This window comes from Colletotrichum lupini, chromosome 11 (genome assembly GCF_023278565.1).
Source record: "Colletotrichum lupini chromosome 11, complete sequence".
NCBI lineage: Eukaryota > Fungi > Ascomycota > Sordariomycetes > Glomerellales > Glomerellaceae > Colletotrichum > Colletotrichum lupini.
The window spans coordinates 354,805-379,414 of NC_064674.1; the positions used below are offsets into that span (position 1 = coordinate 354,805).

The 24,610-nt window shown below is 49.0% G+C and overlaps 4 protein-coding genes across 4 annotated transcripts; 1 reads left to right on the forward strand and 3 right to left on the reverse strand.

The window, feature by feature from the left end:
- Positions 1–2,002: 2,002 nt before the first annotated feature.
- Positions 2,003–3,108, reverse strand: CLUP02_18392 (uncharacterized protein; the record flags this gene model as incomplete). Its single annotated transcript, XM_049297294.1, has 5 exons — positions 2,003–2,146; positions 2,209–2,312; positions 2,433–2,714; positions 2,789–2,858; positions 3,025–3,108. The coding sequence occupies 5 exons, from the start codon at positions 3,106–3,108 to the stop codon at positions 2,003–2,005; spliced, it is 684 nt and encodes a 227-aa protein (XP_049138518.1).
- Positions 3,109–5,460: 2,352 nt separating this feature from the next.
- On the reverse strand, positions 5,461–7,397 carry CLUP02_18393 (uncharacterized protein; the record flags this gene model as incomplete). Its single annotated transcript, XM_049297295.1, has 6 exons — positions 5,461–5,797; positions 6,170–6,499; positions 6,601–6,871; positions 7,050–7,113; positions 7,173–7,262; positions 7,332–7,397. The coding sequence occupies 6 exons, from the start codon at positions 7,395–7,397 to the stop codon at positions 5,461–5,463; spliced, it is 1,158 nt and encodes a 385-aa protein (XP_049138519.1).
- Positions 7,398–13,579: 6,182 nt separating this feature from the next.
- CLUP02_18394 (uncharacterized protein) lies at positions 13,580–13,991 on the reverse strand (the record flags this gene model as incomplete). Its single annotated transcript, XM_049297296.1, has 2 exons — positions 13,580–13,844; positions 13,888–13,991. 2 exons carry the CDS (start codon positions 13,989–13,991, stop codon positions 13,580–13,582), a joined length of 369 nt encoding a protein of 122 aa, XP_049138520.1.
- Positions 13,992–23,321: 9,330 nt separating this feature from the next.
- Positions 23,322–23,480, forward strand: CLUP02_18395 (uncharacterized protein; the record flags this gene model as incomplete). Its single annotated transcript, XM_049297297.1, has 1 exon — positions 23,322–23,480. One exon carries the CDS (start codon positions 23,322–23,324, stop codon positions 23,478–23,480), a length of 159 nt encoding a protein of 52 aa, XP_049138521.1.
- Positions 23,481–24,610: the final 1,130 nt, after the last annotated feature.

The following is a 24,610-nucleotide window of genomic DNA, read 5'->3' on the forward strand; positions in this document are numbered from 1 at the left end:
CTTTTTAATTAGTACTACTATATAAAAAGTAGCTTACTTATTCTGAATTATATAATAGTTTTCGTATCGAAATTATTATATTACGTTAAGTACGTACTTAGGGTATATTATATATATTATATAATTAAAAAGTATACTATATTATATAATTTTTTTTAAAAGCCTAATCCCGTTAAGGTCGATCTTTTATACTTATAAAGTCGGGAAAAAACCCACTATATAAGATTTAATTATATATGTAGGCTAGTATTAAGAAGTTTTATATATATTAAAATAAGTATATTTCGCTTTTTAAATAGCTAGAACTTTAAAAACTTTATATAATAAAAAGTTAGGAGCTATTTTAATTATTAGTTAGGTATAGAGCGTAATATACCTAGCTTTTTTTAATACGTAATATATAGCACGGCCCTAGCGGATTACTTTATTAGGGAGGGGGGCGTATTATAATTAATAAGTAATTAATTAGCTATATTTTTAATATTATTAATATAAAAAAAACGATGAAGAATTTAAGTTAAGAATATACTTAATTAGCTTCTTTTTTTTAAATATAGTTAATTTTTATAAGTTTAGTATAATATTTTATTATATAAGTATATTATTTAATCCCTAGTTATAAACCTTATAAGGCTATTAATAATCCGTAGTTATAAACTTTATAAGAGGGAAAGTTAAATAGGTAGAAAATCTAAAAAAATTAGTCTATCGAGATAATAAGAGTATTTATTAATACTATATATTAATACTATATAATTAATATTAAGAATTACCTGAGTAGTTAGTAAAAATAGAAATAAAAAATAAATAAACTTTATAAAAGGGAAAGTTAAAAAGGAGGAAGAAAATCTAAAAAAAATAGTCTATCGAGATAGTAAGAGTATTTATTAATATTATATATTAATATTATATAAACGATATTGAGGGTTGCCCGAGTAGTTAGTAAAGGTAGAATATTAAAATAAATAAAAATAAAAGAAGTAGGTACGCCTTATTCTAAGAAATACTATATAAACAGTGTCTCTAGGCTAGTAGTAGCTACTGCGGCAGTACAGTTATATATAACTAGCTATTTACCTTTACTAATACTTATATACGTATAGGATATCCTAAAAAGTGCGATAATAGATGATTGTTTTCTCTAAGTCTTATATGCGCTCTGCGCACGGTGCTAAGTATCTCTACTGATTATATAATGATGTATTATGTTGGCGGGTGGGTTGGTAATATCTTCTCAACCCTTCGCATCGAAAGATTACTGCCTAACGATCCCCCGATCTCGCCCGCCGAGGCCGCCCGCCCCCTTCGGTGCTTGAATGATAATCTAGGGGCAGCTCATGAAGGTGCTGTTGATACGGAGTGCAGGTCATACATCGACGATTTGAGCCTCCCTGCTGTTTGGTCGGAAAGGGTGGTCGTTGGTCGACGCCTGTTGTACGATGTCAACGAGCAGGCTTTGGCTGAAGGCCTGCCAACCGTACAACTGGCAACCTCTGCCTTGACATTCGGTAACAGATGCCCCTCCTACCTAGCCACAATCCGCTTTGTCATCTTCCAAAACTGCGACGCGTAGACTAAAGACCGCGCCAGGTGGAGTCGCGACGTGACGCGAAGATGCATCTTGTACCTGCGTACTGTGTCAAGTTACCCAGATGTACCGGTCGAGTAACTTCGCACCCGGCCACCACGAAATTGACAGCTATGCTGCTCTTCATCATTGACCCCTGCAATGCCATCGGCCACAACTTCGACAGCTCCGTGTCTCCACGGCCGTGTGGCACTTCCCTGATCAGCGTGCCTTGTCCACCATTCTCGGACTGGCATGCAAGCGTTGAGCAACGGATGGCGACCTCGTTTCCACCTCGTTCGAGAGAGAACCACTAGATACAGCTTCTTTGGATAACCTTCCCTACTCCCGCCATAACACTATGTGTTTGCGCTGCAACACGCACACCATGGTCAATCGACCCGCGTTACTCTCATCCCGTTGCATGGCCTAACATCACCAGAAGCCGTACTTCGGCTGCCCACCAGGGTCCGTCCTGACCGGGCTCAGGTCAATTGGCCACAGATGCTGCGTCTCAGCCTCGCGTTCAACTGTGCTGTTCTCTCCTCGACAGGCGGCTTCGGGCGAAGGGGATATGTACTGTTGTGGACATGAAACATCAGCTCATGGCTGCCCTGCAATACCATTACGCGGCGCCACACCTCCTTCGTAGCCGTGCAATTCTCGACCTTGATTTGGTATTGTGAAGGCTCCATCGACTCGACTTTGGGGACCTCGGGAGACCCAAGAGATGATATCTCATCAACTGCGGAATGGCGTCAGTACATACGTTCTCCGGCTTTCTCCATTTCTGCTCTTACATGAACCTTTTGATTGAAGGAAATAAGGGAAATAGGGTCGGTCCAAGTACGTACAGTGTACTGACGCCATTCCGCAATTGATGGGACCGGCATAACGTTGTGCATGCCAGCGTCTTCACTCATGCCACATCCATCCACGGCCGTAGATGCTGTGAAGGCTGAGGAAACCTTGCATACGATACCATGTCTAGCCGCATGCCTGGCCGAGTATGGTTTGGAGAGGCTCCTCGGTGCTAGACAGTATGAGGTCATTGAGTGACGAAGTACCCCGATGAGATGTTTGCTCTGGTCTCGGACGTTGGCGTCCATGATTGAGTCCTTGCATCGATTGAAGCTGAGGTTGAGGCCTGTCACACCGTCACGAGGATGGCGTGTCGTCCTGCCGTCTCGGGGCACCGTTCCTTCCGGGCAACCGAATTACTAATCATGCCCACTCGAACGTCAGCGATGTTTCCCATGTTAGCCACCTGCCTCTGATATTCATAGTCTCCCTGTCATGAGTTCCACAACTCTGTTGGCTTGTCTAGTAACACTCCATGCTAGAGCCTCGTATGCTCGATGGACCTTGGCCACAGCCATGTGGAGGATGAAGTGTTGTTCGAGGTTGTAATCAAGACATGTCAACGTGCAACACGTCTTTCACTGATATGCGCTGACCACCTCGATGCCGATAGTTGTGACAGGGGGCCAGCGGGATGGCGGCCACTGGGCGGTTTCGTCTGGGCGACTGGCGAATCTCATGCGTCGGGAGTGGGTGATAGTGGCGCCAATCCGGCGGCGTTCGCGCCTCTGCTACTAGTGGGGAGTTGTCTCTGACTCCTATCGGTTGAGGCTCACGGCGACGGATTAGCCTAGGAGAGTCCACTGAGGCGCAAGTCGAAGGCATCCAACGTAATGCTGTCCGGTGCCCTTTTGACTTCACCAGGCTTGAGTCCTGGCGTTGCTGGAGGGCGCAATCTGTGACGTCTGTCATCTTCGGGATTGTGTTCTGAATGCTGAAACTCGCGTTAGCCAACGTCTTGGGAAATGAGGGAATGACTGACTGGCGACTCGAGGCATTTTTGCATGTGAAGAGTACCTTCCTACCCCTACAGAGTCAAAGTACATGTCCTGAAGATGACCGTTTCTGATCTCAGGCCACTGACCTTTTGCTCGTTCTGCCGCGGATGCCTTGCTTGACTCAAGGCAGCATGCCTCCGAAGCTCATTGCGCTGCATCCCGATTAGAATTCGAAGATTGAACCCCACGAATGCAGAACAGGGGTAACTTATAACGGATTCGTCACCAATAAAGCTTTTGCCGGCCCACAACAAGATGAGGAAGATGTTCAGTAGCTCTGCGCTTGATCACTAGGATGCTGCCAATCGTCCCTACGTCAAAACTTCTGCGCTGCTGCATACCTCACTCGTCAGCTCCTCCTTGGATTTTGTCGACGATCCTCGTCCGATTTCCGAAGGTCTCCGCCACGCACATATTGCCGTGAATGAAGATCGTGGTGCATTAGGGGAAGACACCTGCATCGATGACGTCGTGGCAGTCTCCGTTTACCGTGTTCCAAACCACCCTCTGTGACAAGAGGCAGATATGGACAGCTACCTTCGTATGCGGCATTGAGCGAGCCGACGAATTCGTCATGTCGGTTAACAGCACCGTTCCCAGTCGCTTCGGGTTCTGTGCCCCTATGGACATCTGAGCTCGGATGTGTTAGCCCGTTGAATCTGAGATTTGATAACTTTGATCACACCAAAGGTTCAGATAGCTTCCAATGCCAGGTTTTGACGGCTTGGTCTCTGGAAGCAGATGCAAGAAAGCTCCCATCCTTGGAAAATACCATTGAGGTCACACGTTCACAGTGGCCCCTGAACACACGTTTGTTTAGATCAGAGTCAAGTCCAAAAGATGTCCACTGCTATGAACGTCGCTAGCTGCAAGATGGGAGCTGTCGCACGCGTTTGCGATGGTGTCCGCTGTCTCGACGAGCTGATCTGCTACTTGACCAGTACAATCACCTACAAGAACAATGCGCGTCCAGCCTTCGGTTCGAGTGATAGATGCAAGTTGACGGCCATGATCTGAGACTGCGACTAGCCTGACCGAAAGCTGATTGATGATCTTGATGCAGTCCCCTGTAGCCCCCTGTCAGAGCTCTCGTTCTGAGAGGATGAAAAAGGAAGGCAACCGTATCTCAAGGAAAAAACATGGGTAGATGGAGCTGCTATTGTCTTCAGCTTTACGAAGGCAGGAACCGCTCACAGTGTTCTATAACTCAATAACGCTCGCTATCGAGAATGACGCCAATGTGCTGCTGTCATATGAAAAAGCAGACGAAAGAGGATTGCCACGAGTACAGACTTTTTGAACGCACCTGCCGGTTCTAGTATCCCGCAGCTCAGCATTACCCTGAAGCTGATGCGAGTGTGGCTCCATCGATGGAAAAAGCCGTGGAGCAGACCGGATCGCCGGTGCTGAGCATTCTTGGACAAGAGTCTGTCGCAATGTCCCATAGCTTTACCATGCAATCAGAGGATGCGGAAGTCAGTACAGTCATATCAGAGGAGAGATGCACTGGATTGACGCGGTCCTGATGTTCTTCGAGGGTTCGTAAACGTGGACACCAGGTGTCTGGTACTATAGATGTCAAGGACCATCTTGGCTCATCAGCCATAGCATGTTGCCTCGCGGGACTGCTGACTACCAATGCCGAGATGTAGGCTGACATGGGATCAACCTTGGTGAGGTCCAGGAGTAAGGCATGAATCTGATTGCGTCTCGGTCTGTTGGACCTTGCGACCCGACGGGCTTTCCGAGGTCTGTGAGAAATTAGTGCAAGCACGCAGCGACGATGACTTATCCACTGACATCAAAGATTTGGAGTATCGATAACATCAAAGGCACCCCTTGAGACGTCCTTCACAGCAGGCCCAAGTCTCCAAGCCAATGGAGAAAGTCTCACCTGATCAATGCATGGAATTGTTCGAAATGCAGCTGTCGAAATTATCGCCAGTAACATGATCAACCCAGTGTACAAATACACAACGGATCTGTACTTACGCTTGTTTAAATGGCACATCGTAACTGAAAACTGCCAGCGGATCAGGATGCGAAACGCGGATATGTTTGGCGGACCCCAGGTCCATCGAGGCGATACTCGGGCCGCAGCGTCCTTGATATGGTTAGTTCAAGCTTCAACAGAACCAAATTCTTGTAATGCTCGATTCCTGATGGCATAGACTTGTCTGGTCGCCCGAACAAGAACTCCTTAACCGATTGGTGTATGAAGTCACCAGCACCTCCACTTATGTTCGTGACCCTAGTGACGACGGCGACCTGCTCTTCTATAGATCTGATAAGGGTTTGGGCTAGTATCTCGTCTTGGACCGGGTTCTCATTCGGGTTCGGTGACTCGGGCGCTAGGCTTTGCGGATCGGAGCTGTCTCGGGGCGGCAGTGATAACGTCGCCTTCGCCAAGTTCCGCTCTAGCCATTATACGTAGACCGCCGGCGGTCCTCGGGGGAGCGGCGGTCATGGGGAGAGAAGTCTTGGGGGAGAGGCGTTGGAGCTCGGAAGGGAGGAGGGAGAGGCATCGTTGGAGGAAGTGTGGTCGGCGGAGGTATGGTCGGCGGAATCGGGCTTGATGAGGGGTTTGTTTCGACGCCGAATAAGGCATGGGCTCAGGAGGGACATGAAAAAGGGATCGTATGGTCCAAAAGTCATCGCGACTTTCTGGTATAGTCGACGATGGTCAGCCAGCTCGGCCGAATCAAGCGGGCGAGAGGTAACAAACACGGCCGCCAAAACTGACCTTCCATAATCTGCATCCAAACATTCACAGATGTTGGTCAAAATTTCTTCACAATGAGCCCAGAGCGAATCGTGGTTGTGCAGGGACTTTCTGCGTGTGTCTTCTGTGAAAGCGAGTCGGCTGATGACAAACTGAAGCAACCTAGAGGAATGTTTTTTTTGTGTAAGAGGCGAGATGACCGTGGCACTGAGCTCAAGGCTGTAGCCTCTCAGGACCCTTAACTTTTCTTCTTCGTGGTCGATGTAGACGTTTGCAGCCGCCGAATCAACCTCCTGGTTTGGTAGTTCAGAGACAAGACACTTATATCCTCTCTGGCGGCGGCGGCGAAACCTATGTCAATTCTAAACTCAGGACAAACTAGAACAATGACTTTGACGTGCATTCCCAGAACGAGAAGAAAGCTGGTGAGCTGCCCCAGACCTGAGGCTTACTGACCAGTGGCTTCGATGAGTAGCATAGTGCTGTACGGGCATTCATGGTTGACAGCATATACAATCATCCTGCCTAGAGCATCGCAGCTGCTGACGTGTTGAAAGAACGTCTTCCCAGCCCCTGAGTACTCGTGACTGTTGCGAAGAAGTTGAAGAAAAGATGACTCCTGGTTGAGGATCATGGGAAGAAGGCCACAGAGAACGGAAGTTACGTTATTCAGTCGGTCGTCGGTTGCCTGGTAGAAAGAGTAGAAGATCGAGTCGCTTCGACCTTTGAATCCGTCAGTCGAGCCACATAGCAGAATCGCCTTCCCTCTACCGGAGGCGTCTTTGATCTACAGCAGACACTCTCTGTTGCCAAATGAGGGAAGTCATCAGGGTCGAGTGTCTTGCGCCAGGAGCTTGGGAGTTCGCCGCCCTTGGTACGCTGAATGCGTATCTTGTCGTACAGTGGGCCGGTGACTCGTAGTTCAGCCAGGAATCGTAAGTCTTGAGAGGAGCGGCTATGGACGCCTGTTTAGTTTGTTAGCAGTCATCCTCGTGAAGTCTGATGAATCCCTACTAAGATTTACATCTTCAGTGACGTGCAAGTCCCCGAAAACTGAGTGTCGAACGCCGGTGCCACAGAACTCTGATGGTTGATCAGCCCGTGCAAAATGTGACTGTCGTATAGAAGTGTTAGTGGGCAGACCGAGAGATCACTGACCGCTCCATCCTTTTCCCCTTCTCACCTTGAGTCGCGGGAGTAAATTTCTGAACCGCGCTGCGTCGTTCACACCCTCGTTGCGCAAACTCATCGCAACATGGCCTTCTCGCTACTCGATCCTACGGCTCAAATGGTAGCAATGAATCAATGAACCGGACAAAAGTCGCATTCGCTCAGTCCTCCCGACCAAGAGGTTCCCCAACAGGATTCTGACGCAGACTCACCGCGAGCTAGCCTGACTGTACGAAGCTCATGGTGAGACCGTTGTCATCTACTGGAAACCCATGATTCCTGCGTTTGGTGTAAAGGTGGAAGGGCCGTTTGCAACTGGATAGACCAGCCGCAAGAGCTGAACGATAGACTTGAGAACCACCTATGTCAGGCAGCTCTCTCGCAGCCATGGCTTCAGCATCGCCCATTCCGTCTCTACGAGCGCCATCGTCTTTAATTGTCGGACTCCTATTCTGTGAGGTAGATGTGAAAACATACCTTGATAGGGGCTGAGAGCCCCGGTATTCTCCACGTTGACAGGAGCGCGGCGAGCACGCGGCGACCACCTTCCGAATTCCATTTCCTGCCTACTACTGGCAGTGTCAAATTTGTGGACAGAAAAGAGGTGAATTGGGCTTACATCGTGGCTTCGAACGGCCGTCAAATCTCCATCCATACTGCCAAAGGCCAATTACTATTCCGGTGTGATTGTCGTACTAAGACTCGAAAATCCCATCGACCTCATTATCTCCTAATCCTCCAACTTGTATATTTTTATCGCCCGAACTCCTCGGAAATCGATCGATCTAGCGTAAATGAGAAGGAGCTTTCATTCGGTCTGACTGTGGCCTAACAACGTGCGTTTCTCCCCAAGCCGAAGCCCTAGAGGCGTATCCAATCTACTGCGAACGAATGTCAGTATATGAGCCTGCAATTGCGATGAGGGGAGGTAGCAGATCACGTACTATTCATCACTTATCCGTCTTGTCCCCGTCTTCATCCCGGCCGATGTACCCAATTAAACAGTTTCCGTGTTGCAGAAAACTGGGAGTGTATGTACTGAAGTTGACTCGCAGTCGATGGGATACGTTGGCTGGGCGACTTGTTGCTTGTAGTATGCTGCTGCTTCAACCACGCGTGGGTGTCTTGGCTTCTGCCCGTTGGAGCGGCAGAACGAGGTAAGCTGCCGTCGAACTGGCTGGAGGAAGAGGAAGTGCCGTCGATGTGGCTGGAGGGGAAGGAATTACCGTCGACATGGCTGGAGGAAGAGACTACCGTCGACGTGGCTGGAGGTAGTGAGAGTGCTGTTGACGTGGTTAGAAGAGAGTGTTGAAGTGAACAGCAGAAAACGTGATCAGGTGATTGCAAACGGCCCTTCCACCTACTTACATTTGACGAAGGAATCGTGGACTCTACCCAATAACTTTCTCCTTTCCTATATAGATATATGTAGCTCAACACGAGAAGCTGAGCTTCGAACCGGCCGAAAGGATTGCCCTGTAACTTCCTCCTTCTATATATATATAGCTCAATATGAGATACTGAGCTTCGTATCGACCGAAAGGATTGCACTGTTCCTTCCTCCTCCCTTATATATACGTAGCTCAATACGGTGTATTGAGCTTCGTATCGGCCGAAAGGCTTGCTCTGCTGGCATGTATACCAACAGAGAGAGCTTGTCGTCGAGTTGGCTACAGGAGGTGCCGTTGAAGTGGCTGATGGGGGAGCTGAGTGGAGGAAGTAGGAGTGCCGTCGACGTGGGCTAGAGGAAATGGAAGTGCCGTCGATGTGGCTAGAGAAAGTGGAGCTACTGTTGAATCAGTCAGAGGTGGAATTGAAATAACAGTATCACTAACGTAGCTAGAGGAAGTTGAATTGCCATTGACTGTGTCGTTGACGTGGTTAGAGGTAGAATTGACATGGCCACCGACGTAGCCGGAGAGAGTGGAAGTGCCTGGAAACAAGCGTTAGCCATCCTGGCGAAAATACTGGCACTTGTCTGCTTGTCGAGGCGCCAGGCAGACGGGGGGACATCGAGGATCTGAGCTGATCGCAAGTACGCGGAAAACGGAAGATGCCCGCAATGGGCAAGAGTCTTTGTTCAATTCGTATAGATGCTCTGGAAGAGATCTTTACTAATGGAAGTTTGAGATTCAGGCGAATGTTGGATCTGGGAGGTGTAAGGAGGATAAGAACCTTCCGCCACGAGCTCGGGGGAGGAATCGAGGTAAGGTAGGCAACCTGAGACGCCCCGTCCCAGCGGCCAGCGGTCGGGTGGTCGAGAGCTTGTGGAAGGAGCTCTTTCCGTAAAGAGATTTGGAAGAAAGGGGTGGAAGGTTGCGGAAGTGACTCCTCCGCGTGAGGTCAACTTCTGGCGGAAGGAGGTGCACGTGATGAAACGCACTCTCGAAGCTTCCGTCTGGTTTCCGCAGTTAAGAGGAAAGTAGCACAGAGTCGGTCGTGTTCCTGCCAGTGATCTCTCCTTAAATGTTGACGCACCTTCCTCTTCTGTTGAGTCCCCTTCTGCCTGACCTGCGACGGAACCTGCCACTACACGAGGTAGGCGTATTCCAAGCACTGATAGATAAGGTAGGAGGCAGAGCATCCTTGCAGTCGGTACGAAGCCCAATAACCGCATATTGGACTGCGTTTTGGTATGTTTGTGACGTGCGTCCCAACAGTAGGTGTGTGGATGCGAGTTGGGAGGTGCAGATGGTGCTGTCCCTCATGATGAGGCACCCAGTCCGCTCCCATGATCAACGGTTTGCGTCTCTCCATTTATCTCTCAACAGGTCTGGTAGGTCTCAGCCATCGCGTTGCGAGAGGTACCGTTAATCAACATGTGATCATCCCGCAACAAGTTCGACATGCCTTGCTTCGAGATAGACGGGAGGTGACACATTTGAGCGGATACTGAGACTAGCTCACAGTGGAAACCGTCCAAACGCTGAAAATTTACATTAGCCTAAGAGTCGCAAGGAATAATTTCGATTCCAAAACTCAGGATGCCAGCTTCACACAAATTTGGCAACGATTCGCCTGCAAACTGCGGGAGCCTCAGGTATGACCTCACTGGAGCCTTCTATGACCGAGGGTGTAGTTTAAAACCCTAGCGACTATCACCTGAAGGAGGGAGATGTATGGATCATGGAAGATAAGAGAGGATTCCTATGGCTTTTTGAGGCGTATGAATCATACCACAGGGAGGTTGTCGTCATGGTGGCACTAGTGGTGGTATGTTTCAATGGCTGCAAATGCCAGGAAAAATGGCGCGCCGACCAATATTCAGCTCACACTGGCTACGTAGACTTGTATATGAAGCACCAAGTCTAAAAACTCGATCGAACGGTATTGGAATTCTGACTTTGCGGGACGGGGGGGGGGGGGGGGGGGGGGGGCTCGAGAAGGGCCGTGTTGAACGGTACCCGGAGAGGTAGGTGGTGCTGTGTTTGGTTAGCGCAATGATCATGGAGGGAGGGGGTTCTGGCGGGCGCTTGGGGCATGGTGGACCAGGTGCACGCGGTGGGATGGGGGGTGATACGATGGGAACGACTTGATCGATCCAGTCATATTGCTTCCCAAGTGGCTTGCACTTGCGGTAGCGTTGTCTGGTGGCTCCATTCCCGATATGTTTTCCTACATTCTGACTGGACAAGACACCTTCGCCGGCGGCTTTGTACCCCAACAATTCGAGAGAACGAGTGCCAGAAGATATTCTCGTGTAAGATAAGTTGAGTTGAAAACCAGACCATAGCGAAGTGCCCGGGAGGGTCTGGACTCATCCTTATCTATCGGCAAGGACGCCTGTGAGTGTTTTGGGTCTGAGGCAACGTAAGGTAGAAGGTACGTTTTCACAAGGATCTGTGGGAGTCAACGATATCTTACTGAAGATAGCCAGAGCGGAAGGCACATCAGCGTGCGGCCGGAAACATAACGACAAGTACAATAAACGCAAACGTTAGGAATATCAGACAAAGCGACACCGTGCAGATCATGCTCCAATCCTCCCGTGAAGTTGAGACTTTCTCCCAACCTGAGTATTGTACGTACCTGCTGGTCTAGCAGTGGTAAGAAGATTCTTACTATTCGGCGACGAAGATGCCCACTGCCAGCATCGCGACAAACGTTGCCAGATACCAGAAAAGGCGGGGGGGGGGGGGGGGGGGGGGGGGGGCGCCCCGCGGGGCCACCTCAAGCCCCGGGCAGCACAGGCGCGAGAAGACGCGGCCACGGAGGAGAGAAGGAATTTTGAGAGGGCCGGCCGGGGGGATGTCTTCTATGGGGGGGGGGGGGGGAGTGGAGTGGGCATCCGTGGACCACTTCATCAGCCGGCAGTGAACATGCTCGAAGGATCATGCCTCGAGGTTAGAAGAAGATTTTGAGAGACCTGCCCGGCGTGAATCTCTTACATGTCTGTGGGGCCTGTCACCATAAGGTAAGGTAAGGTAGGTACGAAGTGAGCAACGCCGGCGACTGTGCGGACCACAAGCAAGGGAAGGCACGAGCAAAGTCTAAGGGCAGGCAACCCCTATCGCAGCTACCCCACCAGTCAGTGCTTACGCATGCCCAGGTCGCGCATTCCCATCCCTCCCATTGCCGAGAAAACCGTGCCTGCCACTCCTGTAGAAGGCAAAAACTACCTAACCCAGACATGACGTGATACATACATCACGCGGAACGATGTAGCTGCCTAAGGTGACATGAGGACGGAGCAGATTATTCGTGTTGGGTTGGGTTACCAAGATAAAAGGCAAAAAGGGCGCATTGGGTAGGTGGAGCATGGTGGGTAGGCAGATGGTTTGAGCCCATGCAGATGGGCCCTTACACCCGCTTACACCTACACAGAAATTGCGGGCTCTGCCCACCAACTTCCTCCTCCCACTGCGCGCAATAGACCAGTACAGAATTATTGAATTCGTCACGATCAAAAATGTTGCCCTGTCGACGGGTATATCAATAGTGTGGCACAGGGCGGATGTGCTCGGGCCCGATCAGCCCAGTATGTGCCAATCGGGCTCCAGCGCAACTCGCCAGACCTCACCCTTACAATCAGCCTCCCGCGCCTTCTCACAGCAATTTTTCCTATCCGGGAAGTAACTCATGTCTCTACCCAATGAGAGCCCGCCGCCACAACCTTAAAGCACTTAAGGTACGCCCCGCTGCGCCTGCCCACAAAAGCAAGTAGTGCCCACGGGCCACCGAGAACACTTACCAGCCGTATCCAGCCGTACCGGGGGAACGTCGGATGAACCTGCCCTGTGCTGGTGACTGGAAGACTGGACGTTGCAAAAATACCCAATGTCTCGGGAGAATTTCCGTGTGAGGCCGAGCGGGCAGTCGCCAGGAACGGTGGATCTGGAAGGCGGCCAGAGCCATACAAACGGGCCCTCCACTTACAAACTACCTCCAGAGGAGTCATGGGCTTCGCCCACTTCCATTCCTCCTCCTTCCACCTCCACACGTAGCAATGAACACCACTTCATTGACTCTTCGTCTCAACCGTACTGTTGCCCTACTGACGTGTATTCAACACTTCGCTGCCCGGCCTGGAGAAGCTGTCCAGAGCCGGGTTCTGTGAGATTGGAAGTCCAGTTCAACTACCAGTCAAGGGCAGCACAGAGGCCGATTCGACCCTCGACTAAACCCTAATTGCCCCTCCCACCTGCGGTTGGAATCCATATCCCTTTCCCATTGCCACGCAGAATCAATTGATAGACAGCAATTGATCCTTCATCCCACAGAACCGGACGGTTCAAACCAATAGGTTCAAGAGGCGCGGATAATGCCTTGCCTCGGACGCTATGTAATGCAATACGTAGCTTGCCAGAGCCCGTGCGTGATTGTTATCCTGAGACATGAATGTGGTATGGAGTCATTTTGATCGGCCCTGGTAGCGGCGTCTCGTGAATATGCCCCTTCATGAAGCTTCAGCATGGCCCGCTAACTGGCGGATATCGTCTCAGAGCGAGCTGTTTGGCCTTCTCTATCTGTGATATGGATATCTGCCCCGGAATGAAGTAAAAGCTTGAATGTCTCCTGACATTCATGCTACGCTACGCGATGGGGAGGGCATCCAATCACGCTGGTATGGAATATCCGTATCTGCGCCGCATTTGAGAAGAGCTTTGACCATGGCTTTAAGTGCAACACCTCATGCTGGGTAGAGGGGTCAGAACAGCCATAGCGAAAGAGGGTATCACGGTCAGTTGGTTGAATAAAAACGCTGGCTCCGTTGCCAGCAAGCCACTTGAACTCACTATCTTGGCCCACGAAAGCTGCATGTCAATTCTCGTTGGCATCGCGGCGTTCTAGATCGGCTTCTAGGCCCGCGACATCGCCAGGCTCGTCGTTCGCCGCCGCCACTCCCACAGCACTACCAGCGACTACGAGGCTAGCCACCACGTTATCGGCGCGGACGTCGGAGCGCAGCGTGCCGTCGGGAACGCCTGCCACTGAGAAAGCTTCGACGGCGCTGACGATGTTGTGTCGGGTAGTGCCCAGCTTGACGATGTCCTCGGTGAACTTCGTTAGCAGCGACTCGGCCACGCTATTCGGCCGCGAGCTATGACCACTTCTTTAAGATGGCCTACGCCGCGCCGCCGAACAACGGCGTGATGATGCTGCACACGATCATAAAGCCCAGCGAGAAGGATTTCGCCGGGCGCGGCCGGCCGTTGATGATGAGCAGGATCATCCGGGGGAGTGGCCCCGCCTCTTGGTGCTCTCCATCCACCCGGCCGGGGTGCGCACGCCGAATAAGGCAATCGAATTACCGGTTCCGTCCATGCTTGTCCCTTTGCTAAGAGGTAGTCTCATTGCCGCGTCTTGGCGATATTTTGCTGCTTCTTCGAGGGCCTCGGCTCTGTTATCGCCTGCGTCAAGAGAAAAGCTTTCTGTTGGTGTACACGTCAGCAGGGCAAACCTTCCAACCGGTCCGAAGATCAATTATCATAATGTCAAACTGCGTATGTGTAAGGAAGATGGAGGTTGGTGAGCAGAGTCCATGATTCCTCCGTAGGGTGTAAGTTGGTGGAAGGGCCGTTTGCACCAGCCCGACAACCTTATGAAACCCCTTTCTCTGTCATCAAAACTCCAATACTGGTATAGTGTCTACACTGTGGGCAGAAAAGGCAGCGGATTCGGGTGAACTCGTGGCTTCGCATGGCCATCGAATTCAGAAGTGGGATCCCCTTCCTTGTACCCTATAACTGAAGCTTCCGAATGCCCCTCTTCTATTCTGATAGCATTCTTGGGTCGTTGCCGTGCATGAGAAATTTAAAGTCCCCCACTCCTTACTTCCAACATGTATATTGACCCGGGATAAGGAAACGATCTCTTTTTCGGTCAGACTGCGCCCCGAATACGTGCATGTCTCTCTAAGCCGAAGCCCGAGAGGCGTATACGTTCGCTGGGAGACTTGCTGCGTGTGCGTGCTGCTTTTTCAACCACGCATACTTGCCATTGAGTCGGCCAGAGGAGGTGTCGTCGAAGTGGCTGACGATGGAGTTGACTGGAGGAAGTGGAAGTGCCCGGAAACCCGCGTTCGCCGTACTGATAGAGAACTCTCCCACTTTTTTGTTCATCATGGCACTTGCTGTGCTCGCCGTACTCGTTGTTCTGTCTGACGAGAACTGGAGCCACAAAGACAGAGACAAGTTGATGATCCGGGCTGCCCGCAAGTACGCAGCAAACGGAAGATGCCCGCAGTGGGTAGAACCTTCGTTCAACCCGTAAGATTGCCTAGAAGAGATGGTGCAGTCGAAGGTTCTGCTGTTGGATCTTGGCAGTGGTGTATAAGGGCGAGAGCCTTTCGCTATGAGCTCAGGCGGACAAAATCGAAATAGGCGTTCTGAGACGCCCTGATTCAGCTGCCAGCGACCTGAGCCAGCGATCTGGCGGCGGATGCTTGTCGAGAAAGCTCTTTCCGCGGATAATTGTGGCAGATATAAGCTTGTCGAACTGACTCTTTCACGGCGAGGTCGACGCCCGGCAGAGCGAAGTCGGTATGGGCGTGTTGGAATGCCTTCTCTCAGCGGACAGTGGCCTGGCGGACCGGGGGCTTTTTAGAAGGAGCTATTTCCGCAGGGAATAATTCTGACTGGAAAAGAGCTTGTTGTAGTGACTCTCCCTCAGCGGACTTCTTGCGGAAGAAATCGAGCGTAGTTGAGGCTGGAGGAATTGTCAAAGTGATCCTTTTGCAGTAGATCTCTAGCGGAAGGAGGTTGTACGGCGTACTGAGCTGCCGTCTTCTCAGCGGCTAGCGGTCTGACGGGCTGAGAGATTGTTGGAGGAGCTCTTTCCGCAGCAAATAAATTGCGCTTCCACTCTCCGCAAGTTTCTGATGATATGTCTGAGATCATGGCGCGCAGCAATGATAGATATCGTCTACTGAGTCACTAAGCTCTCACCAATGAAGAAATTTGCAATACTATTGCTCATCTTTCTGGGAGCTGAGGGTTCAGGGTCTCCAATATGCTGAGGGTTCTGGTTTGAATCTGCTCCCATTGCAAGAAGTCGTCTGATGATCTTTGCTTGGAAGTTTTGGACGGCAAGCAGAAGAGGCGTCGATTCAGCGGAATCTTTGATGCTGATATAGTCGAAATTGCTCTTGAAACAGCTAGGTCTGGCCTCTTTTCTGGTTGTTCGATCTCTGTGACGGTCCTGATAGCATAAGTCAGGTTTCCGGGGGAAAAGCACAACCTGTTCAATCAATGTTGTCATAAGCGGTTCATGACCGGTGATGTCTGCCGAGTGGATAGGCCAACGAACAAGGTTGTCTCTATCTGGGTCAACGAGGTTCAAGTAGTCTGAAGTTATGAACAGGTTGGCGAGTTTTATGTGGTCATTTTCAACAATTCAATGGATCAAATGGGACATACATAGTGTTTTGTGTGAATCCGAGGCGCCGGAAACGATCATCTCATAGGGGAAAGTCTTCGTGCGGTCTGTTGTCCATAAGCGTACGACGGAGGGTGGAAGCTCCCAGAGGCCAGCTGCCGTTAGAGTCGAAAGGGCGATTTACTGAAATCTTCCTCCTCAACGGGACGTGTACTCCCTGATTAATAATGTATCAGGACTGCTGCTTTGTTGCTTGTGCCCTTAAAATCCCTTGTCAACCTCATTCCGGGAGGGTTCTGACATTTCTCAAGGACACATGGTCCAAGACATGCTTCAGCCGTGTCCTTCAGCCAACGCAGCGGGAAACGGTTGGCCATACTTTTCTTCCCCCTTATGGTCGGAAGCCGTGTTGGCAACGGATAAGGCAGCTAAGAAGGTTTCCATATTTGTTGTCTATAAGAACACACAACAAGGCAATGTCTTCTGGATATTCGCACAAGTGAAATCTCTCAGAGATAAGTACCCAGTTGGTGATTGACAAGTCGTCAACAAGCCACGATGAGAAATCTGCTTTTTTGCCTTATCAGAATGGTGAAGGTCGTATCTGGCTGCATATTTGGTGAGAAGGCACGTCTCCGACATAGCTGAAAACCTGGCGATGCCCCTCCCCTTGATGTCGCGCAGCCTTCTTCAAGGTTTCCGTGGCTCAGAGCCTGAAAATCCCCTCTTTCGTCGGAATGGATATGTTGAAGACCCATTTTGTCTCTTTTCTTTTGTTTCAAGGCTTGTATCACACATAATCGCGAATGAATTGGACGCAGAGATTCGCGGATTCAGTGAGTTTGGAGAGTTCCTTTGGGAAGCCGCTCACCCGGCGGCCTATGGATTTCATCGTAACTTTCCTTGCACTCTTGAGAATTGAATCTGAAGCGTCTTCTTGTATCCCAGAGAGCAAGGCAAAATGGAATTCCTGTGGGCTGAGAGACCGCTCCACAAAGAGGATATGTTGACAACATAGGAGAAACTCGTCCAAATCTTCATCTTCTGTTGCAAAATGTCTGTGAAGCGCTCAATGTATATGAAGAGCACACTGATATTTGCGGATATTTCTTACAATCTCTGCTCGAGTCTCTCGCCTGCCACGAGCGAACTCTCTGTTCAGAATTTGACTACAAGTATCATCCACATGAAGATGCCACTGACATTCCGGAGGATCTCATTCTGGATTGATTCGGCGGCCGTATCGTATTCATTCGGCGCAACAACTGCTTCTGCATTGTAGGATTACGGGCTGTTTCATCTTCGTCTACTGGTAGGTGATCTTCGACGTAGCGCTGAAGACTCTGTCTATGGCCAAGCGGATTTCAGAGCGCAAGCTTCAGCCCGTGCTCATCACTATTATGAGGATTGTGGCGGATCGAGAGACAAGACTTGAGACATATCCATTCATACGAACCACTTGATGAAGTGTCCTGAGGTATGTCGCCGGTTTTCGGAATTCTACCTCATCACATATGACAAGTACATCGATACAGCAAGTAAGCTACAGATTACCCAATACCACTGCGACTTCTCGGAAGAGCTCCTGGAGCGTGGTAATAGAGGGTACATATTCTGCTTGAGTGAGATGAGGCTTAGATCGACGAGAACGACTTCTATGTTTAAGAACCGTCCAAAGAGTTAATGTAAGAACCAATGTAAACCAGGTGTATGCTTTTCTAGTTCATCTCCTCAGGCATTAAAGAAGAACGAAGTGATAGCAGCATGGTCATTGGAATTTCTCATCCTATCGTTAAACAAGAAACTCATCATCGTTGAAATCCCATACCAAGGCTCGCCACTGATCTACAGAAACCTACGATGCTATTGCAATCTTGGCGGGTTGAGCCATTTTTGACACGAATGGTGTGTTGTTAAGAAGCTATATGCATGTCTCCCGATGATCTTTACTAATAGTTTCACGGCGATTATTGCTTTGATCTAATCAGAGGAGCTGTAGTAAAGAATCTCTATGAGTCTGAAACCGTTCTCTCACTACAAACTTATTAGTTTTGCTCAAAACCACAGATTTCGGTATGAATACCCGCTGGAACTGGGATAGATGTGTTGTTATGTCGACTCGGGATCGGGAAAAGGATAAGCTTCTTGTATAGGAAGTCGCAGTCGCTGCAGCGTACCTTTACCGCTTCTCATTCTTATACGAGTCTGGGTAGTGAGTCTGGGTAGTGAGTCTGAGTAGTGGGTCTGAGTAGTAATAATATGTCCCTCGGATGGTGATGTAAGAGAAAGCGTCTCTGAAACCAATGCCCTCCAACACAAAGCCCAAAAAACCATGCTCCGTTGCCAGTTGGTCTCAAACCCGCCTGGACTGAATTACATGAATGCGCGACGCGAGAGCCGCGAGAGTGAATCTGCGGGTCTATCGTGGCTCGTAACTCTCGATATAACTGCTCTGATGAGCTGCACTTACTGCAGTCAGGCTTGCAGCTGGGGGGTCATATGTGACTGAAGACAGCCGATTGTCACTTTATCGTCACCTCGAATCAAGGAGCCGTACTCTTTCCATTTCAGGCCTTGACACCTCTTCAACGTATCACCGAGTATCCAAGGCACCAGGCTAGAAGATCTTCCATGACCCGTTTTTAGCTTGGAAAAGGCGTTGCGGAGGAGTTGTAGCGGCAATCGTCTAGTTCCCGTTGAACGGAACTTTCACAAGCTTCTGTTTTTCCGATGTCGTGCTGAACAACATGGATAGCAATCATAACATCGGCGACACTGATTTCAGTGTTGCCAGGACCGCCGCCACCGCTACTGACCATAACATCAGATTGGTTCCAATGAATTGGGTTCCAGAAATGGAGGAAACTCGGGAGATCCGGCTCGCAACTATCTGTCTCAATCTAGGTGTGTCTCGCAGCTGGAAGTCTTCCGCATTTGAAAGAAAGCATAAAGCAATGTTCGATATTTGGCTAGAGCATCTTGCGAGGTTTCGGTAGGAAATGTATCATGCGCTCTCAGATGGAAGCGCGTAACCTGATACAAGGTGGAGTCAAGTTTGGAGGTTACTTGAAACATCTTGGACACCTCAAAACGAGCATGGGGTATGATTTGGATTAGAGGAAGCTGAGCGATTATACTTCGGCCCTCACATTACTTTGCAATAAGAGTTAGTTGTAGGGAACTGACAGTTCTAGTCCATATTCCACCGGATTCATTGAGGCTTCATGTTCTGATGACAGCTTTCTTTTTATCTTTCTCTTACAGCTCTGTCCTGAAGAGGTGCGTGTTCTCCAGACTTGACATTGACAGAATTGGTGAACATGGAGCAATAGACTTCATCCAAAGAGCGCTGCAGAGACCCACAGCAAAGCTCAGCTTTTCAACTTGAACCTATGATGAGATACATCAATGTAGATTAAAGGCTATTCTCTCAAGCATCTTATGCTTATGTTGCGCATTCGACTCATTCTTGCATGACCTCACACGTCATCGTTTCTGACCAATTGATGAAATAGTAGCAAAGGATCCAGATATCCAATAGTCTAAGTAATGAAGACATGGATATATCCTGCGGAAATACTATTTGTCTTGCTCACGGCTGAGAGAGATAACGAACGAGTAGATCGGGCTTCCCGTAGCTCTTGAAACTAGAATAACCTGCTAGTACCGTCTTCTGGTGCTTCCACGGACCACAGCCGTGCGTACCAAGTAACATACAATACCTATAGACGAATGCTTCAATTCATCGACAGCGCTTTCGTGAGCACCAACACCCCAGCCACTGCATCAGAATACCGCGGCTTCTAGATGATGCTCACATCGAGGCTATGATCGCGGCGTAGGCAATTACCATGAGTGAGCCATGAAAAATGATGTAAGTTCTGAGAGGGAGTGTGTCGCTGGGAAAACCGGGATGTTGCTTCTGGAAGTAGCTTGGCTGGAAATGATTGTCCCTAAGACCATAAAGACGCGGGACATCGAAGATGGGACGTATATTCATCAATTGTCATGATATAGAAAGAGGCTGAGTATCAGTATCTCCACCGCAGGGCAGTTGGTTTGAATCCCCGTGGGTGACGAAGGGTCAACTGCTGTCTATTGGTAGAAAAGGGAGTATTTTGACTTTTAAACCCGGCTTCTGAACTCTTGGGTAGCAGCAAGTGAAGCTGGTTAGGGCAAGTCGCAGTGAAGGCATACCTCTTTTGTCCGCGGTAAGGTGCCTCCATGGTCCTTTTTGCCTCGTACACCTACGCGTCTTCATAACCGCGGGAATCTTCCAGTAGCCTTCTCCCTTCTTAAACAGTTACTACTAACGGCGTATTCAACTAGTAATACTCGAGGGCCAGCGGAGAGTTTTCGTAGATGGGAAGATTCGATTGAAATCTCGAGTTGGAGTCGCCGACAATAAGGTGAGAGGTACCATTCACCTCGGCAGTGGAGCAGAAGGATTCACAGATGACCGATACCAAGACTGAGGGCAGCAAAGTTGGCTGGAACTGCTGGCAAAGTTGACGGCTCTGCCAACGTACAGGAGCGGTAACAGCAGCACGAGAAACCTCGTCGCCTCATAAGCCTCGTCCTCAGCAAGCAAGCTCCCTCGAGACCGCAGACGATCGCGAGTATGATGACTGCTATGACTTGTACTAGGAGGATCCGCCGGCCAAGGACGACAAAGCGGTTGAGGAGGACTTTATCATCACGAGAACCCTTTCTTCTCCCAAACTTAGTGCTCACGTTGGAGTCTCGAGCCGAAGATCAATTCCTAGTCCGCGTCGACATCAGGCCCGTTCAAGTCAAACTTGGCCCACGCGTCAGTCAGGAAGTCCGAAATCATGAATAGGGTCCTGCGCTGGATCTGTTTCGGCTTGAGATTAGTCCAAGTTGGGAGGCCGAACATGAGCTACATCGCAATCGTGTCGCATTCCCAGAAAGATTGGTTGTTGCTCCCTCGCGGGCGTACTTCGCGGGGCGCGTAAACGGATTCGATTGTCGCTCGGGCCAGCCGCGGTCGGTGTAATAGAGGGATCTTAAGTCGCTTTCTCGCCGCTGGAGGTTTGGAGAAGTAGGAGTGGAAATTCCTCCGCTCGTCGTCGGGCTCTCGAGGCTAGTGGCCGGTAGACCGTTGAATTGTCCACAAAAGCTCAATGATAGGCTCAAATCCGCCAAATACAACGCGCAGTCTCACTCATTGCTCCACAGGCACCTGGAAATCAAAGGCCGCCAACCATTAGCTTCAGTCTAGCAGAAACAAGCAGGAAGAACACCTGGGCGCTGATCAAGGTCAGAATCCTCGAAAGCTTCATAGGAAGCCCAACAAAACAATCCCATCTTTGCCATACGATTATAATGGCTGCTCAAGATCATTCAGAGACGGGGTGAATGAAGTAGAACGAGGCATCTGGTAGGGCTGGATTACTGACGCTCCTTTGCTGCGGATTTCACCAAGGAATGTGCTATAGCGTGGTGGCGACGGCCATTGATATGCCTGCCCAAGAGGCTTGCAGTATTCGCGAAAGTTGGTTTCTGCATCATACGGCTGAGAATAGGGGCCCAGAACTTGACTCCGCACCAAGATCTCCCACTATGAGATGTGGTGATTAAGAAGACCAGGCCATTGACGCTGCTGGAAATGCATTGATACACTATTTGACTAGCTACCGGCAGTAACGAGGCCAGCCGGCTGTCTTGGTCGACCTGGTGGGGTCTGAAGCCTCAAGGTCCGCGACATCTCTGCACCTAGTATTAGTAATTGCACTTCCATTCCATGTAAGACAGCCCAAGTTGGAGATGGGGGGATCAAGACCCCATCTAGACTCGATGAGGGAGTATCCCATGGCCCTGAATCGGGTAACTCGTCGTCTAACTCGGCATCCATGAACAGGTTGTTCTGCTTGACCTCGCTTTTCTCTTCAGCGGCCAGAGTAGACGTCTCGGACTCCGCTGTTAGGAAACGAGTAATCCTAATCCGAGTTCCTGAAGGGTTATTCGGCCAGACAAGCTTGAATAGGTGAGACGACGGCAGTCAACGGGCTCGCCTCAGTGTACTACTTCTCTTGCTCAGCCGGGTCGACCCAGTTGTAGTGAAGATATCACGGTAGACGGGCTTGAACCCCAGGTTGCCTGCCAGCTTTCTTCCTTCAACTTGTAAGTGAACGAAATCCATTCCCCAAGTGAGAAACGTGACCAAAGTCCTATGGTGGACAAATGGTGCCATGGTATTGCCATTTGCCACAATTCTCCAGCGTATTAGTCCTGAATGAAGCAACACAGAGTAATCCGCGGGCGACGGCGGCCAGGGTCGCGGTTCTACTGGTTAACTCGAGAAAATACAAGAAATGATGGTTGAAGTCATCATCGTTCTGTGATATAGAACAAGGCAAACAGCTCAGCGAGCCCAGCCCAGCCCAGAAGAGCCGGCCCGGCTAAGTATAGCGAAATCGGCTCTCTCGACCAGTTGAAGCTCGATAATGGTGAGACCAGTCTTGGCCCTGACGGAGAGCTCGCGGCTCACACCGACGAGGAGTACGCCAGCATTCAGAGTAGCCTCCGAGCCCGATCGCCTGGGGTAGTCAAAACAAACCGGGAGACGAAGTAAAGCTCGAAGTCAAAGAGTGGTTGGGACGCGAGAACATCGTGAGGTTTTGGAATATTGACGGTAAACAAGGAGATTCGGAAGGTGGTCGGGCCGTTACTTGCAACGGTCTTTCCACCTACCTACGTACACCCAACGGAGGAATCGTAGGCTATGCCCACTAAAATCCCCCTTTGACAACTTCTTGGCCCGCTAGACTGGTCGCCAGATCGCTAGCCACTGCGAGGTGGCGTTCCGATACGTCCCTACCAACCCTCTTCCACCAAAGGTCGACTTCGAAACTCGCCTCGGAAGGATCATTTCGACAGACCTTCCTCCAGCGTCAATTACGCTTGATTTCTTCCGCCCACTTGCTGCGGAAGAAATCCACCTTCGCCACCTCCTTCCACCAGAAGTCAACCCCGCCGCAGAAGGGTCACTTCAACAAGCTCTTTCTCTACTAGAGTCAGCGCTTATACCCATACAAACAAATCAAATATGAACCTCATATTTGATTGTTTGGCTGATTTCTCGCGCTATATTTGATTGTTTGACTTATTTGATGAATATTTGATTAATTTGCTAGAATTTTCTATAGCCCGTTTAGAGGTGTGAATGGTGCAGTGGATTCTGCGCCGGAGCCGCCGAAAGTTTTTCGGCGGGCCCACTTTAATACCGGAGGTCCAGTGTTCGAATCCGGGTCCGGGCGGCCCCTTTTTTACCGTATTTTCTCGGTATATTATTGGTATATTCGGGCCCACCCTTAGATTCTAGATTTGATCAAATATACTAAATATATGGGCTAGAATATTTGATTGTTTGACTTACTGAAATTCCTATATTTGACTGTTTGTTTGACTTATTTGTTTGATTGATTTGAATGGGTATAAGCGCTGACTAGAGTTGTTCCACAAGGAAAGGCGCGAGCTCTTTCGGTAGGTCCTTCAGCCAATTAGACCGCTAGCCGTTAGGAAAGGGCATTCCGACACGCTAACTTCCACTCCCTTATGCCAAAGCTATTAATATATACGTAGGCAGGTCAGACCTTTTAGTCGCAACTAGGTCAATAGGTTAGTATAGGTCTATTATGTGTATATAGGAGGGGAAGATCGTGGGCAGAGCCCGCGGTCCCTTAGTAAGTATAGGTAAGTAAAAGGGTCCGTTTATACGGGCCCAGACTACTTACCTACTACCCCTACTTAACTACTTAATAAGGCCCCTTTTTTACCTCGTAATTTAATATTAGTAATCTTTTACTTTTATAATAAAAAAGGCTAGAATAGGGGCTAGGTCCCCTATTAGTAAGAATTAATAATAAAATCTATAGTTAATCCCCTATTTAAAAATACTTAAAGCCGTATATTAAAAATTTAATATAGCTTTTGCTATAATTATATATATAAAAATTTTAGTATCCCCTCTTTTTAATTACTTCTTAATCTTTTAATATATATAATTTATATACCTAAACTCCTTAGAAATTATTAAATTTAGCGTAGTTAAAAAAGAGCTTTTTATTAATCTAACTACGCCCCGAGTACGTATATTTCTATTTAAGCTAAAGCTTAAAAAGTATATACGTTTACTAAATAACTTATTACTTATAATATATTACTATTTTAATTACGTATTACTTATCCTTTTATTTTAATTATAATAATTCCTTTACTAACGAATTATTTAAAAGACTTATTTAGTATACTTTTTATAAACCCGTTAACTAGGTTATCGTTATTATTAATTTAATAGATCTTATAAAGCTCGTAGTATTTATATAATTACTTAAGTATTATAATATTTATTATAAAGCGTTTTTTTTATATAATACTTAGCTTAACGAGGTATTTATATAATAAGTATAAATCTATATAGATTATAATAGGGATCTTTAAAACGTTAAGTTA